Source organism: Ornithodoros turicata, chromosome 1 (genome assembly GCF_037126465.1).
Source record: "Ornithodoros turicata isolate Travis chromosome 1, ASM3712646v1, whole genome shotgun sequence".
Classification (NCBI taxonomy): Eukaryota; Metazoa; Arthropoda; class Arachnida; order Ixodida; family Argasidae; genus Ornithodoros; species Ornithodoros turicata.
In genome coordinates, this window is record NC_088201.1 from 53,361,208 (window position 1) to 53,385,090 (window position 23,883).

At 46.2% G+C, this 23,883-nt stretch overlaps 1 protein-coding gene across 2 annotated transcripts in view; it reads right to left on the reverse strand.

Moving 5' to 3' along the window:
- LOC135398983 (E3 ubiquitin-protein ligase MARCHF3-like) overlaps positions 1 to 23,883 on the reverse strand; it is a 90,722-nt gene that overhangs the window by 63,449 nt on the left and 3,390 nt on the right. For both annotated transcript variants that reach the window (XM_064630594.1, XM_064630604.1), the window contains exon 2: positions 21,905 to 22,014. In XM_064630594.1, coding sequence (XP_064486664.1) covers positions 21,905 to 22,014 — 110 coding nt within the window. The remainder of the gene's footprint in view (positions 1 to 21,904; positions 22,015 to 23,883) is intronic.

The following is a 23,883-nucleotide window of genomic DNA, read 5'->3' on the forward strand; positions in this document are numbered from 1 at the left end:
AGCTGTTCCAAGTAATGCCCCGGTTTACCGTAATTTTTGCCACTAATGTCCCTATGCCTGGCTACTATAATTTTCCCACCCTCAAGTATAAGGGAAAAAACACACAATTTGGATTTCCTGCTAACACAGCTGCAAGCCTCATGCTGACTAATTGGAACGGCCCTGAAAAGGGTCTTTTTTTCAGCGCGTGTTGTCATGTCAGGTTGTTCTTGTCAGGTTCTCACAATCGGGTTGTCTTCATAGGTAATCTTAACCACCTATAGGTGTTCTTATTAGGTTTTTGCCACCTCCTCATGTGAATGTCGTGTAACGTTAGTTTAATTATGTAAATTTTTGCGAGCTTAAGTCGGAAATTTGCCTAGTAAAGGTCACTTTTTTACCCCACCAATGTGAAGAGCGTGTCTAATTTAGTCAAATTAACAGGCACGGCTTATCACGTCCGACTTTCGCTGGGATAATGCTTTCCCTCTCCCAATTTTAGGAACTGTTACTTTTCTACTATCACTCTGTGGGCTGGCTTCGGAACCTCCTTTCGTCGCACTCAGAGCGATTGCGCTCAAAAAGTCATCGCGCGCTATGGTCCGGTGCTCCGAAAAGCATGGTATTCGGCTATTTTTTCCGATGGGATAGCTCGTGAATATCACTGAATTATCATGATTTTGAGTGAATTTGGCACGCTCTTCATATTGGTGAGGTAAAAAAGTGACCTTTACTTGGCAAATTTTTGAGTTCAGTTCACAAATATTTACATAATTTACTTGGAGTACATGACATTCATATTAGGAGGTGACAAAAACCTAATAAGAACAAATGCTGTTGACCGCATGGCTCTAGGTGGTGTAGTTTTTTTTTATCATAATTCAATGACACGTTTTCTGGGACACCCTGTATATATCTGTTGGCCGTGTGATAAATGGTTTCTCGAATTCTTTAACACGTGGGGAACGTCAGCAGAGAAGTAGAGACGGCGGCTTGGGTCACAAGGATGAAGACTATGACACTTGTGCTTTTCGTTGGCTTGAAGTTTTTCCCTCCAACCTTGTGCAGCCACGCCTTCCGCCTTGCTACTTCTTTGGAACGGCAAACATTGCCTGTCCTGTTTCAGGACGACTATTGCACCCGAAGGCACAGCAGCCAGTCATTTTCAGTCGGTTATGATAGGCGATTCAACGCGATAGTTCGGCCTTCAAAAACTACGAGCAAAGAGCACGAACGCACGAACTGAGCGAGGAGCGAACTTGGGAAGATCATGGCGGACGGAAGCAAAGCGACACGGCGGAAGTGGCGCAAAACTACCACGTGAGCACCTCCGACCAACGAACGCTCCCTGTCGGCGCCGCAAGGGTTGTCGCTACTTCTCAAAGAGCGATCGAGGGACTTTATTTTAGCGCAGAGCCGTTTATTGGGAGACTTTGGCCATTGGGAAGAGCCTGTTTGAGAGCGCGTCATTTGACGTCACACGATGGGCGGCACCAAGGGCATGCCACAAAGCTGTGTATCCTTCGGGTACACAACCCGATGGGGAGAGGGGAGAACGAATAAATCGTTTGATCGCTGCAGTTAAACGGAAAGATTCCCTGATATCGCCTTTGTGAGATTCCCTCACGACACCTGTGTGCAAATAAACGACGCTAACATGAATCAGTGCACGGTAGCAAATTAGCGCTTTTCAGAAACGCCCCGATCAAACAGCTCGCATAAGGAGAAGTAATTGTATGCTTCCAGTGACTTGTACGCTTGCACAATATCAGCAGTGAACTGGCTCGGCGAAAATATTAGATAAACATAGGAGGAGCAGGCAAACTAGCTGGTCTTGACTTGATGTTAACATGCCTTGAGTTTGAGGGGAAACGCAGGACAAACACAGGACGAGACGAACACAGACTCACGAACCAGCAATGAAGCTTTAATACGCAAAGTGCCAAAGAGACAGGGTAAAAAGAAAGTGTGCACTTCGGCGTCTCGGCGTAAGTGAATATGATGCGCGTAATACGAACCTCTTAAGCGTGAACCGCATGGACCGAAAACCGTCCGGATTCTTCCCGAACCGAATTCGGGGCCGAACTTTTTTCGGCGACCGAAGTTCGTCCCGAATTCGGGCCGGATTTGGGAGATCTGGCGAGGCCAGATTTTCCTTCCGAAATGGGAAGTGTCGTAAGCCGACAAAATGGCAGGCAGCCAATGACTGACAGACCGGAAGAAGAATCATAGCAACCATGGCAACCATGGCGTCGTAAATAGTGCCATGTGGTTATGATTCGCAGCAGTTCGTGTTTGTGGCCTAATCAACCATGCCACCAGTTCGCGGCTCAGCAAAATTAATGCAGAATTTCATGAAAAATTTATCCAGGAAGTGGAAAAACGGGTACCCTTGTGGGATGTATCTGCGCCGCAAAATAAGAATGCCGTGCTGAAAGCACATTTGTGGAACGAGGTAGCGGCGATCCTAGAAGCTTCCGGTAAGTATATTATGCCTTTGCTTTGATAAACAATCCTATATCGGCGACGATGTCTGATGTATTGCAGGGGATCGATGACTGTCGGAAACGGTGGGATGGCCTGCGAGACACTTTCAAGCACCACTTAAGGACCTTAAAAGCCTCCGGCAGAAGCGGAGCCGGCGCTGACGATGTTGTGGCCGTATCGTGCCCATTTTTTACAAGCATGCTTTTTTTTAAGGACACGGTGGAATTGAGAAGGTACAGTTGGAACCATCAACTGCTATAAGGTTTTTCATATTCGCGCGAGTCTCTCACTTTCGCGAATTAGAAAATTAATTCGTCCTAAGCATCACAGGCCATAGCTGGGCGAACTCACTCATGAGGGCCCTCACGAGTGCCCCTCACCCTCACCTCACGCCTTTGAGGTGAGGGTGAGTGAGGGCAAGCCCGCGATCAGGCCATCCGTGAGTGCACTCATGAGGTTCTTACCCTCATGAGGTCTCCTGTGAGTGCACTCATGAGGTCTTACCCTCACGAAGTCTCCTGTGAGTGCACTCATGAGGTTTTGCCCCTCATGAGACCTCCTGTGGTGCACTCATGAGGTCTGTGGGGCGCCAGGTCTCTGTGAGTGAAGTCACTGGTGAGGCCTGAGGGGTGTGAGGTCAGTATGAGTGCATTCAGAAATGAGGTTAAATGACGCTTACGAGACGTGGGCAAATTATGAAGGCACTAGTGATATGGTTCCAGCGATCCAGCTACCGGCAGGGTGCACTTTAAAGGTCTGGTGTTCCCGTTTTTAGCAATTTCGTCTACGTAGCGCTGGGAACACAGCCAAGCGTTCTGAGCTGACGGATTAGTAGGTGATATGGTTCCAGCGGCCCAACTACACGCAGTGTGCACTTTAAAGCGCTGATGTGCCCGCTTTTAGGAATTTCGTCTACGTCACGCTGGAAACACAGCCAAGCGTCCTGAGCTGACGGATTAGTTGGTGATATGGTTCCATCGACCCACCTACACGCAGTGTGCACTTTAAAGGGCTGGTCTGCCCGTTTTTAGCAGTTTCGTATATGTCGCGCTGGGAACAGAGCAAAGCGTCTTGGCTGACTGATTACTTGGTGACATGGTTCCAGCGACCCAACTACACGCAGTGTGCACTTTAAAGGGCTCATGTGCCCGTTTTTAGCAATTTCGTCTATGTCGCGCTGGGAACAGAGCAAAGCGTCTTGGCTGACTGATTACTTCGTGATATGGTTCCAGCGACCACTACACGCAGTGTGCGTGTGCGAAAGGGCTGGAGTGCCCGTTTTTAGCAATTTCGTCTATGTCGCGCTGGGAACAGAGCAAAGCGTCTTGGCTGACTGATTACTTCGTGATATGGTTCCAGCGACCACTACACGCAGTGTGCGTGTGCGAAAGGGCTGGAGTGCCCGTTTTTAGCAATTTCGTCTATGTCGCGCCGGGAACAGAGCAAAGCGTTCTCAGCTGACTGATTACTTGGTTATATGGTTCCATCGACCCGCCTACACGCAGTGTGCACTTTAAAGGGCTGGTGTGCCCGTTTTTAGCAATTTCGTCTATGTCGCGCTGGGAACACAGCAAAGCCTTCTGAGCTGACTGTTTACTTCGTGATATGGTTCCAGCGACCACTACACGCAGTGTGCGCTTTAAAGGGCTGGTGTGCCCGTTTTTAGCAATTTCGTCTATGTCGCGCCGGGAACAGAGCAAAGCGTTCTCAGCTGACTGATTACTTGGTTATATGGTTCCATCGACCCGCCTACACGCAGTGTGCACTTTAAAGGGCTGGTGTGCCCGTTTTTAGCAATTTCGTCTATGTCGCGCTGGGAACACAGCAAAGCCTTCTGAGCTGACTGTTTACTTCGTGATATGGTTCCAGCGACCACTACACGCAGTGTGCGCTTTAAAGGGCTGGTGTGCCCGTTTTTAGCAATTTCGTCTATGTCGCGCCGGGAACAGAGCAAAGCGTCCTCAGCTGACTGATTACTTATTGATATGGTTCCATCGACCCGCCTACACGCAGTGTGCACTTTAAAGGGCTGGTGTGCCCGTTTTTATCAATTTCGTATATGTCGCGCTGGGAACACAGCAAAGCGTCTTGGCTCACTGATTACTTGGTGACATGGTTCCAGCCACCCAACTATACCGGCAGGGTGCACTTTAAAGGGCTGGTGTGCCCGTTTTTTGCAATTTCGTCTACGTCGCTCTGGGAACACAGCCACGCGTCCTGAGCTGACTAATTACTTGGTGATATAGTTCCAGCGACCCAACTACAGGCAGGGTGCACTTTAAAAGGCTGGTGTGCACGTTTTTACCAATTTCGTCTATGTCGCGATGGGAACACAGCAAAGCCTCCTGAGCTGACTGATTACTTCGTGATATGGTTCCAGCGACCCAACTACCGGCAGGGTGCACTTTAAAGGGCTGATGTGCACGTTTTTAGCGATTTCGTCTACGTCGCGCTGGGAACACAGCCAACTGTCCTGGGCTTCGTTGTGTTCCCAGCGCGACATAGACGAAATTGCTAAATACCGGCACACCTGTCCTTTAAAGTGCACGTTCTCTGTAGTTGGGTCGCTGGAACCATATCACGAAGTAATCAGTCAGCTCAGAAGGCTTTGCTGTGTTCCCAGCGCGAAGTAGACGAAATTGCTAAAAACGGGCACACCAGCTTTTTAAAGTGCACCCTGCCTGTATATGGGTCGATGGAACCATATCGTCAAGTAATCAGTCGGCTCAGGACGATTTGCTGTGTTCCGAGCGCGTTGTAGACGAAATTGCTAAAAACGGCCACACCAGCGCCTTCAAAGTGCACCCTGCCGGTCGTTGGGTCGCTGGAACCATATTACGAAGTAATCGGTCAGCTCTGTAGACTTTGTTCTATTCCCAGAGCGATGTACACGAAATTGCTAAAAACGGGCACACCAGCCCTTTAAAGTGCACCCTGCCGGTAGTTCGGTCACTGGAACCATATCACCAAGTAATCAGTCAGCTCAGGACGCTTTGCTGTTTTCCCAGCGCGACATAGACTAAATTTGTAAAAACGTGCACACCAGCCCTTTAAACTGCACCCTGCCTGTAGTTGGGTCGCTGGAACCATATCGCCAAGTAATCAATCAGCTCAGGACGCTTTGCTATGTTCCCAGTGCGACATAGACTAAATTTGTAAAAACGTGCACACCAGCCATCTAAAGTGCACCCTGCCTGTAGATGAGTCGCTGGAACCATATCGCCAAGTAATCAGTCAGCTCAGGACGCTCTACTGTGTTCGCAGTGCGACGTAGACGAAATTACTAAAAACGGGCACATCGGCCCTTAAAGTGCGACACCGTCTGTAGTTAAGTCGCTGGAACCATATCACCAACTAATCCATTAGTTCAGGACGCTTGGCTGTGTTCCCAGCGCGACGTAGACGAAATTGCTAAAAACGGGAACACCAGCCCTTTAGAGTGCACCCTCTCGGTAGTTGGGTCACTGCAACCATATCATCAACTATTCAGTCAGCTCAGGACGCTTTGCTGCGTTCTCAGCGCGACGTAGACGAAATTGCTAAATACGCGCACCCCAGCCCAGTGTACACAGCCGGTGGTTGTGCCGCTGGAACCAGATCATCAATGCCTTCATAATTTAATTTGAGCACGTCTGGTATGCGTCATTTGACCTCATTTCTGAATGCCCTCATACTGACCTCACCCACTTCAGGCCTCATCAGTGACTTCACTCATAGAGACCTGGCGCCCCTCAGACCCCATGAGTGCACTCACAGGAGGTCTCATGAGGGGCACAACCTCATGAGTGCACTCACAGGAGACCTTATGAGGGTAGGACCCTCAGGGCTTGCGTTTGGTGGGTGCCGTGAGGGTGAGGGCGAGTGAGGGCCTGTGCTCGTGAGGGCGGTGAGGGTGAGGGCGATTGAGGGCATGTGTCTGTGAGGGCCGTAAGGGTGAGGGCGAGTGAGCGCATGTGCCCGTGAGGGCCGTGAGGGTGAGGGCGACTGAGGGCATGAGCCCGTGAGGGCCGTGAGGGCGAGGGCGAGTGAAGGCATGAGCCCGTGAGGGCGGTGAGGGTGAGGGGGAGTGAGGGCATGAGTCCGTGAGGGCCGTGAGGGTGAGGGCGAGTGAGGTTTCACCAAAATGCCCACCTATGTCACAGGCAGAAATTTGAGTTGTCCATTGAAAAACAAAATGGCTTCAAACAGGGAAAAGAGGTGCTCTCACTTGGAATTATCCCAAATTGTGGACTGCCTCGGAAAATTATCGTTGTTTACAACAAGATGGTTCCATTTTATTGTACAAGTGGATCCACATAAGCGTTCAGAGTTCATAAAAAGAGATGGATTCAGGCAGGGGGATATGTAATTTTCCAGATACATGCAGAAAGGGGAGTTGCTTACATATATTGCTAGCTCATCATTTACACGTGAAGAAAATTGCTAATTACCAGAGTCTGTCCCTGTGATTGTAAGGAAATGCTCAAACTTACTGATTGCATTAATAAAGGTAGATATTTTAGGCTGGTTGCGACGTGAGCCAACCAGACCACACGTTTGATATGCAGGATTCTTAAGATACAGTATGGTCACTTTTTCGTTCCAGAGGCACTGGAAATTGTCCAGCTGTAGTGCAGTCACCACAACTGGACATTGCGGCATCTCCTCCTCCAAGCTCTGCTGTGTTGCCAGCCGAAGCTATCTTTAGCCAAATGTGCACAACTATCGATACTGAAGATGACGATTTTGAGTGTGATTTGTTGCAAACACAGCCACTGCCACAAAGTGATGTACTCAGGACACAGGACCTAGCACGTCAAGTTTCACAAAGAGAACGCACAAATGGCACCCTCAACAACCGCAAACAGTCCCAGTAACTGCATTCCACCAGCAACACTCCATCAGCAAAGAGGAAGAAGCCATATGATCGAGAGATTGCAAGGCTAGATGCAGTTTTGGCTCACAAACCAGATCACGCTGAATATTTTGGCCACGTCATTGCAGGTCATATGCGAAACTGTCCCGATCGCCTCAAGGGAGAGATGGAGATTGAAATCTTAAAAGTTGCAGTCTCCTAGTCTAGCCTGAATAATGCTGCAAATACAACCGAGTGAGCATTAAAATGTTATGCATAAGTTTACAATGTGGTGTTGTTGGCTCCATCGAGACACGGACATTCCCTGCACTGTTCAATGCAGAGTGTCGAACCGAAAATTTTATCATTTCGGTTCAGATATAAAGCTTCAGTTCCAAGGTGACATCAGTTCAAACCGGCTCATGCAAAGGTAAACTGGTTTGCTGCATAAAATATGTGTGAAAAAGAAGAAATGAGACACAGGATAAGCTGGTTATACATGATGGTAGAAAAACCCCGATACAGAGGAACATGCAACACGAGACAACAAGTTTTTGAACACAGCAAACGTTTACTCCAATCCAAGACCTTTTACAGAAACGGGAGGGCTCCTCTCCCATTGTTGAGATTTTTGTTGTAAAAGGTCTTGGATCGGAGTAAACATTCACTGTGCTCACGAACTTGTTGTCTTGTGTTGCATGTTCCTCTGTATCGGGGTTTTTCTTCAATCATGTGCAATGAAACCATATATGGTTTCATTGCACATGATGAAGAAATTGCAACTATAGTTGCAATTTATAATACCTTCATCCGTAACAACTTACAGGAAGACAACTCAACATTTCTTCACATTCTTTGTTAATGTTGTTGACCTCGTACACCTAGAAGCCTCCACTGCCGTGGGACAGCACCCTCCTCTGTCATGAAGTAGGCCGCCAATGTGTCCCGAAGTGCAACTGCAGCTCTGCTGCTGTTGCGGGCGTGAGAGTACTCCAGCATGAACACACCAGCACACACACACATGAGTTTTGGGCCATTATCTCCCGTCACCTTCCTTCACGCAGGTTCCCTGTGTTAGCTTCAGTGTCCACCAAACCGGGAGGGCAGTAGGTGGAATCCGTCCCAATATGTGAGCACAAGTAGTTGTGCAAGACACATGCAGCCTTGACAACGTAGTCAACGTTTTCAGGGTCCAGTTTTAAAGGCGTTCGGAACACCCTCCACCGTGCCACAAGAATACCAAACGCATTCTCCACACAGCGCCTGCAAGAAGTGCAACGGATATTAAAGAAACTACCTCAACAATACAGTCCTCAAATTTCTATGAAATCCCATTGTGCGTGTACCTTGCCCGACTTAATCTATAGTTGAATACAGTGCTGACTTCACTGATGGACCTCCCAGGAAAGGGCCGCATGAAGTCAGTCCTCAGCTGAAACGCTTCGTCTCCAACAAAGACATGCTGTGTGTACGTCGTCGTGCCAGGCAGGCAGGTCTGGCTAGGTAGTCCAAGGGTGTTCGTTTCCAGCCTTTTCCCAATAGCAGACTCCTTCAGTACACCGCCATCACTCGTACGTCCTGAGGCACCCACATCTATCAATACAAATCTGTATTTGCTGTCTGCCACTGCCAGCAGAACAACAGAGAACGTTTTCTGAAAAAGATTGACATACACAATATAATGTCAGTTCACCGCAGTAACACTTCATGTAGATAAAAGCTGGTACCTGATCTCAGTTATGGTTAGTTAATTTTTAAGCAACTAACTACTCGTACAATGAAACCTTTCTGTCTGAACACACATGGTGCAGTTGAAACATGCCCTACTAAAGGACTTAAGGCGGAGATTTGGGCATGTTGGTACATAACTACGTAGAAAACAGCGCAAAGACGGGACACGAAGAAGAAACAAGTGCACACACACAGCGTTGGTGTGTGCACTTGTTTCTTCTTCGCACTCTGCACTGTTTTCTACGTAGCTACTAAAGAAGTAATTCAGGTTACAGAACCTGGAAAAATAAAATTAATAAAATCCCAGATATTCTGTCAGAAATATAGAATGTTGTTTCGCTTGCCGCTTATATTCGGTTGGACCTTGCCGGCGCAATGAGATCGTGTTTAACACCAGGAGTGCTTAACATTGCAAGTGTACTGGCGGCATTTTCTCTACGGCTATGTGGTTCAAAACAAAAACAAGAAAACGCTGTCCACCACTGTAGTGTATTGCGGACACACACATCGAAGTGAATTATGCCATTCACCTATTGCGTAAACCTATGTCAGTACAGGTGAGGTAGTAGCAACTACAAAGGCTAAGGCCCTATGAAATCACCTTGTAGTTAAAAAATAGGCTCCCACTCTTCTTAGGGCACTCAATCTGAATGTGCTTTCCATCCACAGCACCCACAAGGCCAGGAAACAGCCATTGCTCCCAAAAGCCATTTGCAATTTGTCGCCACTCTTCTTCAGTAGGGGGCTGAAAAAAAGAAAATCAGCACCACATTTAGAATTACACAATTATTGCCTGACCTTCCATACAGGGCGTCCCAGAAAACGTGTCATTGAATTATAATAAAAAATGGACAGCGGGAAGTCAAAAATCATTCATGAATTATAAAGCTTTGCTGTCAAGTAACCAATTGTTAGCATTGTTTGATGACAAGAAGGAAATTAGTATAGCATGGGATGCATCGGGCCACGGAACGGTTCCGTCACAAGTTGATAACTCAGAGCGACACGTCGAGTATACCTTACGGACATTGACAAAATGTGAACGCAATTATGTAGGTTTAGAGACCCTTGTACGGACCCTTTCTTCCCTCCGGGCTGTTGACCCACAATTCGCATGAACCTTTAACACGTCACACCTAACTCTTTAAATACCATGCCATTGATGAGGACGGTGCCCAGAAGAAGAACAGCCTCTGTTCGAAATATCGGCAGCTCCTGTCCTGAGGCAACTCCCTTCGTACTTCTCTACCGGTTCGCTGAATTTCTACTTATCTACACCACCTAGAGTCATGCACTCAGTCACTCAATGGCATTTGTTCTTACTGGTTTTTGCCACCTCCTCATGTGAATGTCGTGTAACGTAAGTTTAATTCTGTAAATTTTTGCGAGCTTACGTCGGAAATTTGCCTAGTAAGCTATTCCTTGCTAAATTATTCTGAGTGGGTCGTCATGTCACTGGGGTAGTTAGAGTAAGGCGATGTAGGATCAGCGGTTGTGCACCTCTGATGTGACCTGCAACTCAGCTGCTGTGACATGCGTTACCTTCATGTACAATGGCGAAAGGGTGTCCCATATCACTCGGCAAGTCAGGTGGATTGCTTCACGGGCGGTTTCAATCCCAACCCTGTAGTTCAGTGCGATATCCTGGATGGGGTCTCCAGAGGAAAGGTACCTGAAAGTTTCCGTGTGTGTCATAAATGGCCTGTAAAAGTTTTGTGTCACTAATGAAAGTTGCTTTAATGGCACACTACCGTAGAGTCATGGCGAGACGTTCACCAGAGGAGATAGGTTCCCTCACACAATGCTGCTTAGCGAGGTGCAGACGAACCATTTCGTGCAGCTCGTCGAACAACTCTGGGGTCATTCTATAAAACTTGAAAAAGAGCTCCGGGTCGCTCTTTCTCATAGTTTGCATCTTTAAGCAAAGAATTATATATTTAGTACATTGCAACCTTATCTATGGTGAGACAAAATCCGACAGCGCAATAAATACGGCGACGTACCGCTGTGAAGTATTCGCTCTCTGTTTTCCTGTTCGCCCATACAGGACGCACCCATGTCGACCGATATGTGCGCTGCCGGTGCTTCAGGAGCAATATTTCCCGCAGCAACATGAGGCGCCGGTGCCTTTCCATGGTCGTGATGCGACAATAAATTCACAAACACAAACTGGTGCAGGGAATTGGAAAAAACTGTAGGAAATATCAAAGGCACACACACTGGCTCGAAAAACACAGAGGAGAAAGAAACCGGGAGTAGTTTCGTATCAACTCAAACTTGCGAAGTGAAAATAACGATGCAAGATTCTACTCACGGCGTGAAAAAATCAACCAAACAAAAATACAGCACCAATGCTGCAAATGAAAGCACATCGACATTTTTTTGCAATGAAACGGGTGCCACAACTGAAGCCGGCAACCATGGTAGTTTTCGGACGAATTTCGGAGACCAAATTCGTGGCATGCATTGGAGTCCCGAAAAACGTTCGGCCCGAATTCGGTTCGTGCAAAATCCGGCTAATTTTTCGGTCCATGCGGTTCACGCTTTAAAGGTACTGTAAAGCAGTAGACAAGCATGATATGCCGGTGATGTGACTAGAGACTTTGTTGCTTCTAAATACCATATGCGGAACCATACGACCGACAACGCGCTATAAATATTTTTAATTTGAAGTGAAAGATGCGGCGTAGTGGAGCGGTGCGACGCCTGGTATCAAACAACCCCCTGTACATCGGGCAACACTGAAAATTGGTATTACACACTATTACATCGGAACTTCGTTATTTTAGTAACCGTATTATTAGTTTTCCTGTTTACCTATGCATTCTGAAACCCCTGTTAACAGTGTTTTTTGCGAAGTAACCCAGCGCTGACCGCTTTTCGACGGAGGCTCTCCCTACTTCTCTGCTGCGCCTGCGCGCTCCTTCTGTTCGCGACCTCTTTCGAACGACCAAACTCTCTCTGTGAACCTCTGCGAACAAACCAGTACCGACGCTGTCTGGCTTCTTGAACGTCGGACACATTTTTTCAACGGGTCAGCATTTCATTTCAGTTCGCTTATCAGTTTATCCTCAGATGTGGATCGTCGTGTGGATTGCATGGGCGGATTTTATGGTGGATTGTTATATCGGGCCCAGTGTTATACGCATGCAATGTGGTTGCCGCCGTATGTGTCATGAGTACGGATTCATTTCGAATAACTAGTACAGTGTTGCCCGTAATCTTTAATTGTAATTTTCTAATTAATTGCACCATCGATTGGAATGAAACCTGTTCAGTTTTTGTCGGGGTGGCTTGGACTATCGAATAGCCACACTAAATGACATTTGATCGGTGCTGCTTTACAGTACCTTTAACGGTCGACGGTAGCTTCAATAACTGCACAAAGGAACGTGTGTGTTTGCAAAGAATGGAATGGTATTCCAAAGCAACACAAATTACAAAAAGGTTGATAAAAAGTGACAATATTGACAACAGTAAAGTAAATTATATAGAAATGGAAACATACAACGTAAAAACAAAAGTGAATAATATATACCTATTAATAATTATGAATAATAATAATAATAATATAATATATGAATAATATAACCTATGTTCCGTACCTTATTGACTTTTGTTTTTACGTTGTTTGTTTACATTTTTCTTGTCTTGTATCTACACTTGACTGGTTCCTTCAGAGCTCTAAATTATTCGGGTATTGTCGTAGGAGACAGTCGAGAGCAGTGTAGCAGTGGCGCCCGGTCGATGTCGCACTTGCGGAAAGCATCCGTTCGTCGTGTTCAGTGTGTTTTGCGCACACCAACCCCGCGCATGTACAGATGACGCCTCTTGTTTCTAAACAGTAAAGTGGTCTATATGTTCCTCGCAAATCGGACACATATTCGCATTGTTTTACCCGTTGCCATAATAATGTAACGTGATACCGATACTCGATAATTACGCAGAAAGCAGCGGAATACCGATATCGATATACGTTTTTAAGGTAACGCAATACCGTTCGCCATACTCGTAAAAAGGGATACTCGATACTCAGAAGTATTGTTTGTATTTGTATTGTATTCGAACTTGCTTGCTGTAGCCGGCCATAGTCTCTCCATTATATGTTTACATGTGGCGTAGTGATAGTACCTAAACCTCGGGAAACATATGTCCTAATGTCACATGACCAAGGAAAGAAACCTGGATTTAAGAACACCTATATTGTTTGACTCAGTGCGACGGGGCAGACAGAATGTAGAGCATACTGGCAAACCAGTGTAAAAGTCGTCGGCGTGCTAAGAGAGAATCGGAAACGTTATATCATCTCGCTTTCACACATTTTTCACGGAAGTGCTTGTTCGCTACTGATTTAAAAAAGAAGCGCGATTACTGCTTCGCTACCGAAGACAAAAACGCTTACAGTAACGCCGTTACTGCATGTTCCTGGGGTTATACCCATGTTACTTTTATCCTCAATGCCTCAATTCTGAAAGGGGACGAGGAAGAATTTTAATTGCTTCTGGAGAGAGGGTACCGAGAGGGTGAAGTAAAAAGAAAATTCCAGACAGAAAGCGTTGTCGTATGTATGGTATCGCATGTATCGTACAGACTGCGGAATTCGGAAATGCCCCTGTAACATTTCACGCGGGCTTCATCTTCAGAGTAAACTGCATACCATTCTGAAGAAGGAACAGGTAGGAACTGCTCAACATCGCGGAACTATATATTCAATTATTGTGCAGCCATTGGTGTCGCTAATATTCCTAATAAAAATATGTCAATGGCAGGTATATTAAAGTATATCTGTCTGGTCTTCGTTGAATATGAGGTAATGCCCCTCGCTCCTTTATTTCATAGCGAATTTAGCGTGAATTGGAACTACCCTCAAGGAAGGCTTCCCCGAATGTTGTTGCAGTAAGGTACGCACCCTACGACAGGAGATCAATAGCGATAGGAATTCGTAGCACCCTGAGGGGGGAGCTGCATCCCTAAGAGTTTTGACACATTATACTCTCGACGCAAGGCCCAGGCAAAATGCATCCGATCGAATAGCAACTCTTGCTATACCGCTAAGTGCATAGCATGGAAACCAAAGAGCCTTCGAAATGCTTTTCAGACGGGTGTAAAGGATCACATTGTGCCCGCCCAAACACTAAGCAAAGGAGACTAGAAATATATTGTGTCCTACGTGAAAAAAAAAAAAAAAAAAAGCGCGAGCGTTGACAAACGTGTCGTACATTTGGAATGTCGTGGACAGGCCGCCCGATCCGTCCGTAAAGTGATATGACAACTTTGTATTTCTCCTTGCGCAGAGACGTGCGCAACTTTGTGGCACATGCGCGTCATTTTCTAACACGTACTTGGGATCACGCGTTCTTTCATGTCAGCTGTCAATGCATTCCTCCGGAAATGCATGTCTAAAATCTGATACTCAACGTCAAACACATATCTGAAGTTGCCGAGAAACATGCAAGGTATACCTCCACGAGCCAATCGAGGCTATTCCAGGGATTGGTATGTTCCTCTGTGGTTTGCGCGCATTATGCTCCAGCTCTACGCTATCGAAAAATAAAAGGCCAATAATCTCAATATACTGGCGCATTGCGGATATGTCTGCGCCACGAATGGTGTAAACCGTGTGACAGATTGTCTGGTGTTAGGTTAGTAGCTGTAACATATGTCACGTTACGAAAAATGTACGGGCAGGTGTGTTTTCAAATGCAATTATCTGCTACCCTAAGAATCGAACTTGACCATGATCACGATCGCCCTCTCAGAAATTGGGAAGTACCTCGCCTTGAAGTTGGCTTCGCCTGCCTTCACGTCCCTTCCCGTATCTGCAATGCCTTGGATCCAGCTTCTCTCAAATCTTCTTGGGGACGGGAAAGAAGTGTCCATATTCAGAAGTGAGGATTTATCCTTGCCTGACAGTTTAAGCACAAAAATCGAAAGACTAGAACGACACAATTTTTGTTTCTACGGAAAAATACACAGGCATTTTGTTTCGCCTTAATCAGCGGCCAAATTAAAAGAGACCCAAAACGTGCCACGCATTGCGACTTAATTTATTTATTTATTTAACATACTTTAAAGGCCTAGGAGGGCATTACATAAGGGGGGGGGGAAACAAAACACGCAACACATAACTGCACTCAATGGTACAGAGTTACAAATAACAGAGAAGATCTGTGATAAGAAAGGGGAGACAAGTAAAAGGATATGTAAAGGCAGTAAACAAAATACAAATCATATATGCACTCGATACACCGAACTACAAACAATGGGAAAAGAAAATCTGATATGCAAAGAAAAACTACTAAAATGCTACTGAATTGCGTCCCGCCCACATATGAATAAACACACTTAGCGAAAACAATCAGTTATAGCCGATCTAAACTGATCAGCGTTGGTTATTTTAACAATAGATGTAGGCAGCTTGTTCCATTCTGAAATCGTAAGCGGTATGCTTGACTTTAAAAATGCAGTTGTTCTTACTTTAGGGAAAACGATGTTACAGGGGTGATGTATGCGCGGCAGCGGACGGCCTGGTGGGCAAAAAGCCATGTCTATCCAAGGCGCACCCATACAATAAAGCTTGTGTAAAAGATATATTTGGGCAATCTTTCGCCTAGTCTCCAATATAGCTGGATGTTATTGTCTCTCTTCAATGTGGAAAGACTGGAGAACCTTGAATAGTTGGATGTAACGAATCTTACGGCACTGTTCTGAACAGCCTCAAGTTCTCCAATAAGAGTCAGCTGGTAGGGGCTCTATATTGCAGCCGCATATTCAAGCTTGGTACATATAAAGGTTTCATAAGCCATTAGCTTGACGCTGGGGGGTGCTGATCTCAAATTACGTCTGAAATACCCGAGAACTTTGTTAGCATGAGAAACCAAGTGTTGAATGTGTGTTTTCCAGCTGAGGTCACTAGTGAAGTATACCCCGAGATACTTGTGCTGCTTACCTACGGGAGGCATGAGTCCCCTATGTAATAGGAATGAGTATTTTGTGTTAGTGACCGAGAGAAGGTAAGTTGCATGCATTTGGACTTGTTTAGCTGCATTGACCAGGTGCTACACCACTCTTGTAGAGCCCGAAGATCTGATTGAAGTGCTATGCTGTCGTCATGCGTGGAAGTTTTTCAATAAATGACAGTATATAGCCTCACTGAGGAAGATAGTTGCACTGGGAGGTCGTTGATATAAATCAAAAATAAGAGAGGCCCGAGAATGCTGCCCTGGGGCACCCCAGAGCAGACTTTGGATTGATCAGAACATGATCCATTCACTGCACTAAACTGAACTCTGTTAGTGAGGAATTGTTCAATCCATTTTAGAACTTTGGAATCAATACTGCACATCCTCGTCAGGCTATTTTTTTGCCCACGGCCAGGAAAGTCCATGACCGAATAAATAAGGTTTCTCTTTTTTTCTTTTTTTAAGGCGATTAAGCTTTTTCATATTTTTATACCTAGTGATCTTGTACAGGTTTTAGCGTCCATCTAAAACATGACACTCCCAGATAAGGTTTTAACTGTTCGTGTGGGCACTCATCATACCCAATTATGCAGATGTTAACACCTCTTTTCATAAATTTGTTTTATGGTGATGTATCTGCACCACTTTAACGATACACTCTAAGAAAAAAAGGTAGAATTTTCTACCTGTCTCGGTAGAGCTGTATTGCAACCACATTTCTACTCAACCCAAGTTTTGAGTATAACTGCGGAGTAGAAACAAACTACAGAGCAGAAACTGTCGTTCTACCAGCTTGGGTAGGAAATTCTACCATTTTTTTCGTACAGCAAACGCGAGAGAGAGGAGCAGGGGAAAGGGACGCCGCCGCTTATACCCACGGCGGCGAAGGCGCGCGGGGATTGGCCCGAAACGGTAGACGTACTGTCATTCTACCAGCTTGGGTAGGAAATTCTACCTTTTTTTCTTAAAGTGTGGGTACGTTGCCACATAGCGATCAATTTAGCATCAATCTTAAATGTACTTCCCTGCATGTGTTCAAGTGTTCTATTCTCTCCACATAAGTGTCATTGACCACAGAAATATTTGTATAATTAGTTCATTCTGTAAATTATGGACTTCTGGCATGAACCACATTATTTTTAAATATGTTATGGGATACGTAATATCAGGCCACTTTAAACGGACACCTCAAAAAGTAACTCAAGAGTAACTTAATTGCATGACATGAGTAACTGTAATCGTGACTGAATTACATTTTAGTTTCTGTTACTCTTCCTGTAACTCTCGTGTAATGCTATCAGTTGTCTTGTCGGTGATGCCGTCAGGCCATGGATGAGGGGTTAGGGAGTTGACGTAGAATGGGGGGCGGCAGGTTCTTCCTGGAGGTGGAACACGCTCGAGGTTTGGAAAGGGCTGTCAGTGTACAGTTGCAAACTCAGTAGGGTGACACACCGTTGGTCAAAACCCAAGCAGCACAACATCTTGGCACAATAATGGACCAATATTGGACAAAGATTGGACCTACCAAGATTGGGCCAAGATGTTGTGCTGCTTGGGAAGTAGAGGCCTGCGCGTTTGCGGGTGTCTCCATTGATCCGCCCGCGCATGCCCGCACTAATCTCACATTTGCGGGTAGAAAATGTGACTTCATGCGGGTCTCGGGTAAAGTACTGGTGCACCCGCGCTCTACCCACGTTCATGCTTTTTCGGGAAATAAACGCGCAAAAGACCGGAATTGCACTTGCGGTAGCACTGCGTTTTATGATAACTTTTTTTTTTTTGATTGCGTGTTAGCGCCGCGAAGCAACTGTGGCAATGAGCGGCGTACAGATGTGGACAGATGGAGAGAGGACAGCAGGAAGGAGTCGGGGGACAGGGGGATTAGTATGCGTCCTGGGCCGACTTCAGGGGGAGCTGTGCCGACATTCGTCTGGAAAGTCTTCGGAAAACCCAGGGAAAACCTCAGACAGCACAGCCGGCGGTAGGATTCGAACCCACCACCTCCCAGTCTACAGCACGACCTTGGTTACCGCCAACGAGCGGACGCCTTAGCCCACTCGGCCATGCCGCTGGTTTATGATAACTTGATGGCCGTTCTTTTAACAACTATGTATCCTGCATGTAATGTACCAAATGTAAAGTGCGATTAAACGTTCACAAACGCTTTCGTCTGTTTCTTCTTTGCGCTGCAGTACTCTAACTTGTTAACACGGCTGCACGCCACTGTAGTGCCTGTAGTGCGGGCTGCGGATATACCTGCAGGACCCGCGGGTGCGGGTGGCTCCACCAAAACTTGTGCGGGCGCGGGTGCGGATAGAGAATTACATACCCGCGCAGACCTCTAGTTGGCTCTCTAGGAGCGTAACAGTAGAAAGCTGTCACCACTATTACGCTCACACTGAGGTGATGGCAATTCAGCAGTGTTGTACGTGACGGTACTTTAATCACTACCTTTTCCGGTAGCGAAGCGAAAATCGCGCTACTTTTTCAATTGGTAGCACACATTTCCGTTAGAAATGCGCGACAGCGCGTTCCCTTAACGATACCGATACTCCCGTAGCCCGATGACGACTTTTTCACGACTCACATTTCTTACTTTTGAAAAGTGCCGCTGGTTGTACATGCGCTCCCCGTGTTCCATAACTGGGATTACACATCAATAAATGCTCCACTGCTTTCTCAGAACCTAAATGGCTTGACCGTCATGCGCGTACAAATGGGTGGCACATATGGCTACGCATTCCGTAACAAGAATTTGTTCTCAACAAACGCTCCACTGCTTTCTTGGGCCCTGAAAGGAATTACCCCTCACCTTTGACCGAGGACAGTGCGACGCTGTTACGGGTTCCGCAAGCATATTTTTGACAGCATACGGATGCGATGGCGTTAGTAATGTACTCGGGATGATATAGCTAAGCAGCGCACTGAGTCACACCAGCTGTTCTTGATGTCATGTTAATCGCACTAGAATGACAGACGATAACTTTGCCAGCTCCCCTCGGAACTCAACCACGCTGTTTAACCAATAACAAAGATTTCGCTTTTCGGTTGTAAGACGGTTGTCGCTGGGTTCATTTCCACACAAACGAAGCGCATAGTAGAAGAAGGCAAGCAAGCTTGTGTGAAATTGACGATGACAGTATATCCTTGAGTCTGAGGAAAGATGGACGGGACGACGAACACGGCCGAAGTGGACGAAATGAACTCAAAACCATCAATTACACATTTAGTGGAATCATAAAGAAGAGGGTACCCAAAGGAGACTAGAAATTCCAGGAGGGCTCGGGTAAGGGGTTCAGTCTCCCGGAGACAACAATGGTTGGACTGTAATGAGGGACGACCCAAGAAGTATTCGGATAATTTATCTTTAATAAATCACTGAGGCAAAACCCTTATTTTCTTTGTAAAGATCAATTATACCGAACTCTTCTTGAATCGTCCCTCACAGCGTGCCACTATACGCCAGGCTGTGTTAGCCAACCACCCATTGTTCTCTCCGAGGGACTCGTTGCTGTAGACCGGGTTAGTGTGCTAGAATTTCTAGCCTCCTTGGGGTACCCTGTTTTTGCAGCCTCGTCCAAGTGTTGTGCCTTGTTTGTGATGTCATTAAATGCGTTATTTGTTGTTTTGGGTCCGTCTCGTCTAGCTCATGCGTGTTCGTCTCCCAGTTCAACTTTCCTCGGATCCAAAGATATGTTGCCATCTAAAAATGAAGTATAGAAGAAGCTACGTTCAAGTAGTGTCGTTAGCGTGCCATTTATTTCTAATTTCAGCTAAAGTAGCACACAAGGTATCGCGTTACTCTCTATGAGTAACGGTAGCAGTATTGGCGTTTCTCTAAAATAAAATAAAAAAGACAAAAGGCGTCTATCGATATCGGTATTTCGCTACTTTTCGATGAGCAACGATTATTGGTATCACGTTACATCATTTTTATAACGAGTATGACACTGCAATTCAGCAATGGACGGGAGGTTCGAAAATTTCGTCTGCGCTTATTTGTCGTGAAAAAGTTCGCCTGTAACAGCGATGGGGGAGTTTACCTTGCGCAGTTATAGTACCTGAGTGTTGGCTTTACTGCCGAGCAACAGCCGCCGAGGCCGCGGCCTGCGGAAAACGAAGCCGGCGTTTTCTTCATGTTTTTACTGTGGCCGCTGGAGTCGGCCTCCACTGTAGACGACGACTTCGAGATTAAAGTGGGATGTGTATGCATGTGGTTTAAAAGCAGTAATCTCACGCGAATTTGATATACTGGGAGAAGCGTTTAATCTTTGAAGTTATCCTTTCTGAACCATGTTTGCTCCATGTCAATGGCAAAATGATCAAACAGGGCTGTCCGAACAAGTTTATGGAAGACCAATTAAGACGCTACACCGGCACGATACGATGGACGTTACACTGGCTCCTACATCGAACAATGGGAGCGCAGGCGAAATATTTTCCGATAGAATAGTTGCACGGCTGACTGCAGTTATTATGGTGTTCATCGATGAAGTGCTGGTTTGCACTGGCATTCTTTGGACGTCCATGCGCTCTTTTGATTTTATCGCAGCAAAATTCATGGCGCGCATTGTTACACCGTCAGCTGTATAATGGAGACTTTCCCGACATCGCATCGGCGTCGTCGGCATTCGCATGTTCGTACAAAAATCTTATCGCATGTGGGCTGAGTGCTGGGAGTAAGGAGGAGAATCCCGCCAACCGCTATCGATGGAAAGTGAGATAAAGTGAGGAAAGTGAGATAAAAAACAAAGTACGTCAGGTTTACAGTGTCAGCATCCGCGACTTTATCGTGTATGTATACTCGCCGCACGCACAAGCTTGCCATCGTTGGAGACCTCAACGTGGGCGTTCCACTGGCCAAGAACACCACTCTAAGTGATATGTCCGAACAACTGGACCTTACTCTGTGCACCGATATCCGCCAACCCACAACTAGACGTGGCTCATGCATAGACTTGGTGTTCCAGAACAGCCCCCTCTTTGAGGACACCACTCACCTCGCCAAGCATTTCAGTGACCACAAATCAATACTCATGACGCTTAAATAAATCTGTCTACACACTTTCACCCGGCCTCATTTCACCACACGCACAGCTGGCGCCGAATTTCGCGTTACACGAGTCGTAACCGTCCTTTCGAAAGCGCTCGCACAGCTCGACATGTGACGCTTCACTTCACTTTCATAATCCCCTGCTTCGACTCTTTCTCAATTTATTCCTCCTCGCATTCCCTAGCGGTCACGTTGTCTGGTTTTCTTACATGCAAATCTGCTATCAGTCGAAGCGAGCTTTTTAGGTGGTGCCCCTGCATTCTGGCCATTGCTGGACCATCATTCGGAACAGTATCCCGTCAGATTTGGTAAATATGAGAGACATACGCCTCTCTGTGACACTCGGTACTTATGCTAACCGTCTCAGAAAGGTGTACGCTCGGCTCTCTCCTCAGGGCAGGAGTGATAACAGATTCATTTGGTGCTGTGGTTGAGCTTGCGTGGTCTGCGGCGAAGTTCTCGTCTTAGAGTGTTGAGAAACAAACTGAAAGGACGGCGTTAGACGGCGGACGTTCAGAGAACTACAAATATCGTACTTCAACGTACAACATCTTACAGATCTATATCGTTCCCAAAAAAGGTAGAAAAGCGACATTATAAAGATTTGCTAACAAGCAGAATTGTCTCACGAGCAGAGATCATTAAACGCACACAGTTTAAAAAGAATGCAACTGTCACACTACGAGTAAAGCTCCGGTTGTTTCTTAAGCGATTGAAGCGAAGCTCGCTCATCACTGTGCTCGTGACGTCATCACACAGTTTTCAACTTCGTGTACTAGGGACCTGGACAAGGCGAGCAGAGGCTGATTCGTAGCAGATTTTCTATGCGAGTGACGTATGATATATACGGGAACTTACCTTTGTTTTGGTCTTGATTTTGAAGCGATATCCACAGGTGGCGCATGATTCGTTCCCATTCTGCAAGAGCGCGCGCTCAATACAACCACGATGAACGAGGCCAGCGTCACCTGGAGCAATATAAACATTTTACAAAGCTTGCCTCACCGTTACCTTGCACGGCATTATCCCATGGTTAATGAATCCGCAACATCAAATCTGAAGATGATTCATTGAAGCCATGCGCATTCTCCATGCACCGGAAGAATTGGTCGACCATATGAAGTGGTGACCTCTTCGGTATTATTCCATATCGTTTTTTATGTATATATTTTTTACGTGCACCAGCTATTGTTATGACCATCGCCCATAGGCATGTAGCTCCCGCCCAGGAGGCGCTGCAATCAGTGGGAGTCAGAGCCGCGTGCGGTACAAATTGAAACAACCGGATAGTTCACCACATCCAATACAGCCAGAAATGGCGTTTCGCTGTGTGGAAATGTATCGCGTTTTCTTGGGCTTTGAGAAGTTGCCCTAAGCGACTTCTTGAGGAAGCAAATACTTCTAAGGGGCAATTATTCGTGAAATTACTTGACGTGGAAAAAGTATCGGACGGGAATAATATTTTCATCAATGCAAGGTGTGTGTCTCAAGTTAAGTAAATGCATGGTTGCCAAAATTGTTAAGAACATGTTTAACGAAAATCAAAGTACAGCCGCATGTGAGATCACGAATGGTGAAAAGGAGAAACGAGAAGCTGCAATTTTGATATGGATATATGAACACAGACCGCAAAAGACACCGCAATAAAAGCCATTACACGTCACATCTTGGAATCACGACTACTGGATGTAGCCAGGTCACATTGACGTACACTGCATCTCTACATGTTGTTTACTCTCTACTTGTAATCGGGCATTGCAAATTGGCAAATGCTTCACAGACACTCGTGATCTGCGACACGTGTGGTGTAAATGTCTGTGGTCTTGTTTAAAATGTTTGTGAAACCGCACATGCACCGTTCTGTACGTTCTTTCCGTCCCAGCCTCAAACAGTAGGGCTCCACATGAAAAGGGTGGCATCACAATAGCCGCATCCCGTTTGTTAACAGCTGTCGCAATATTCGGAAACCCCCTCTCACTGCGAACTACTCCTTGACACTCAATCAGAGACAGAAAGCCAGACTCGCGAGTTATGAGGGTATGATGCGAACTAAACTTTATGACGGGAATAAAGAAAATGCCGATGCATGCTCGGGATTTGCGGAGCTTCACCTTTAATTTCGGTAGAATCAAATACACGCAAATGTGTAATTACGGTGATGTATTTTAAAATAATTTGACATCGTGTCTCTGATTGCACATGGCGACGGTGCGCAGACCCAGTCTTGCAATGTGAATCTCCAAACTGCTCCTAAAAAGTCGCAAGCCAGTTGTCTCGCAAATACCAAATAAGAAACAAGTACAATAAAAATTACTCGAAGCCAGCGAGTCATGAGTAATAATGCAACTCCAACCTAACTTGTACTGCCGCTCGGGCGGCGGCGCTGTTTATGGAGCGCGTTTAAGAAAATGCTGAAAACAGTTAACGTGACTGAGCAGGAATCTGGTAATGTTTGCTGAGGGTTCTTCAGGGACAATTAAGTACTTCATGAAGCCACACTGCAGCTGCAATGGACCATTTCCATATTCGCGTCGCCCCTGGCGGTGGAATGTCGAACGTCGTGTCTTTCCCCCCAATAAACATGGTGACGCTTTTCGGACTGGCAGGTTGCGTGGGAAAGTAGCAAGAGAAGATTGGAAGAAGAATGCGGAAAGAGTGAAAGCGATTGTACTCATTACCAGTACAAAGGGTTGCCAAATGTAGACCTCAAACGTCCGCGTAACCTTGAAACCGATTATCTCCCCCCAATAAACATGACAGTCGCCCGCAGGTGGGTCCATGTTTTCCACTCAAAGATGGCGGACGCAAGGGCTGGGCATGCGCATACGCGTTGTCGG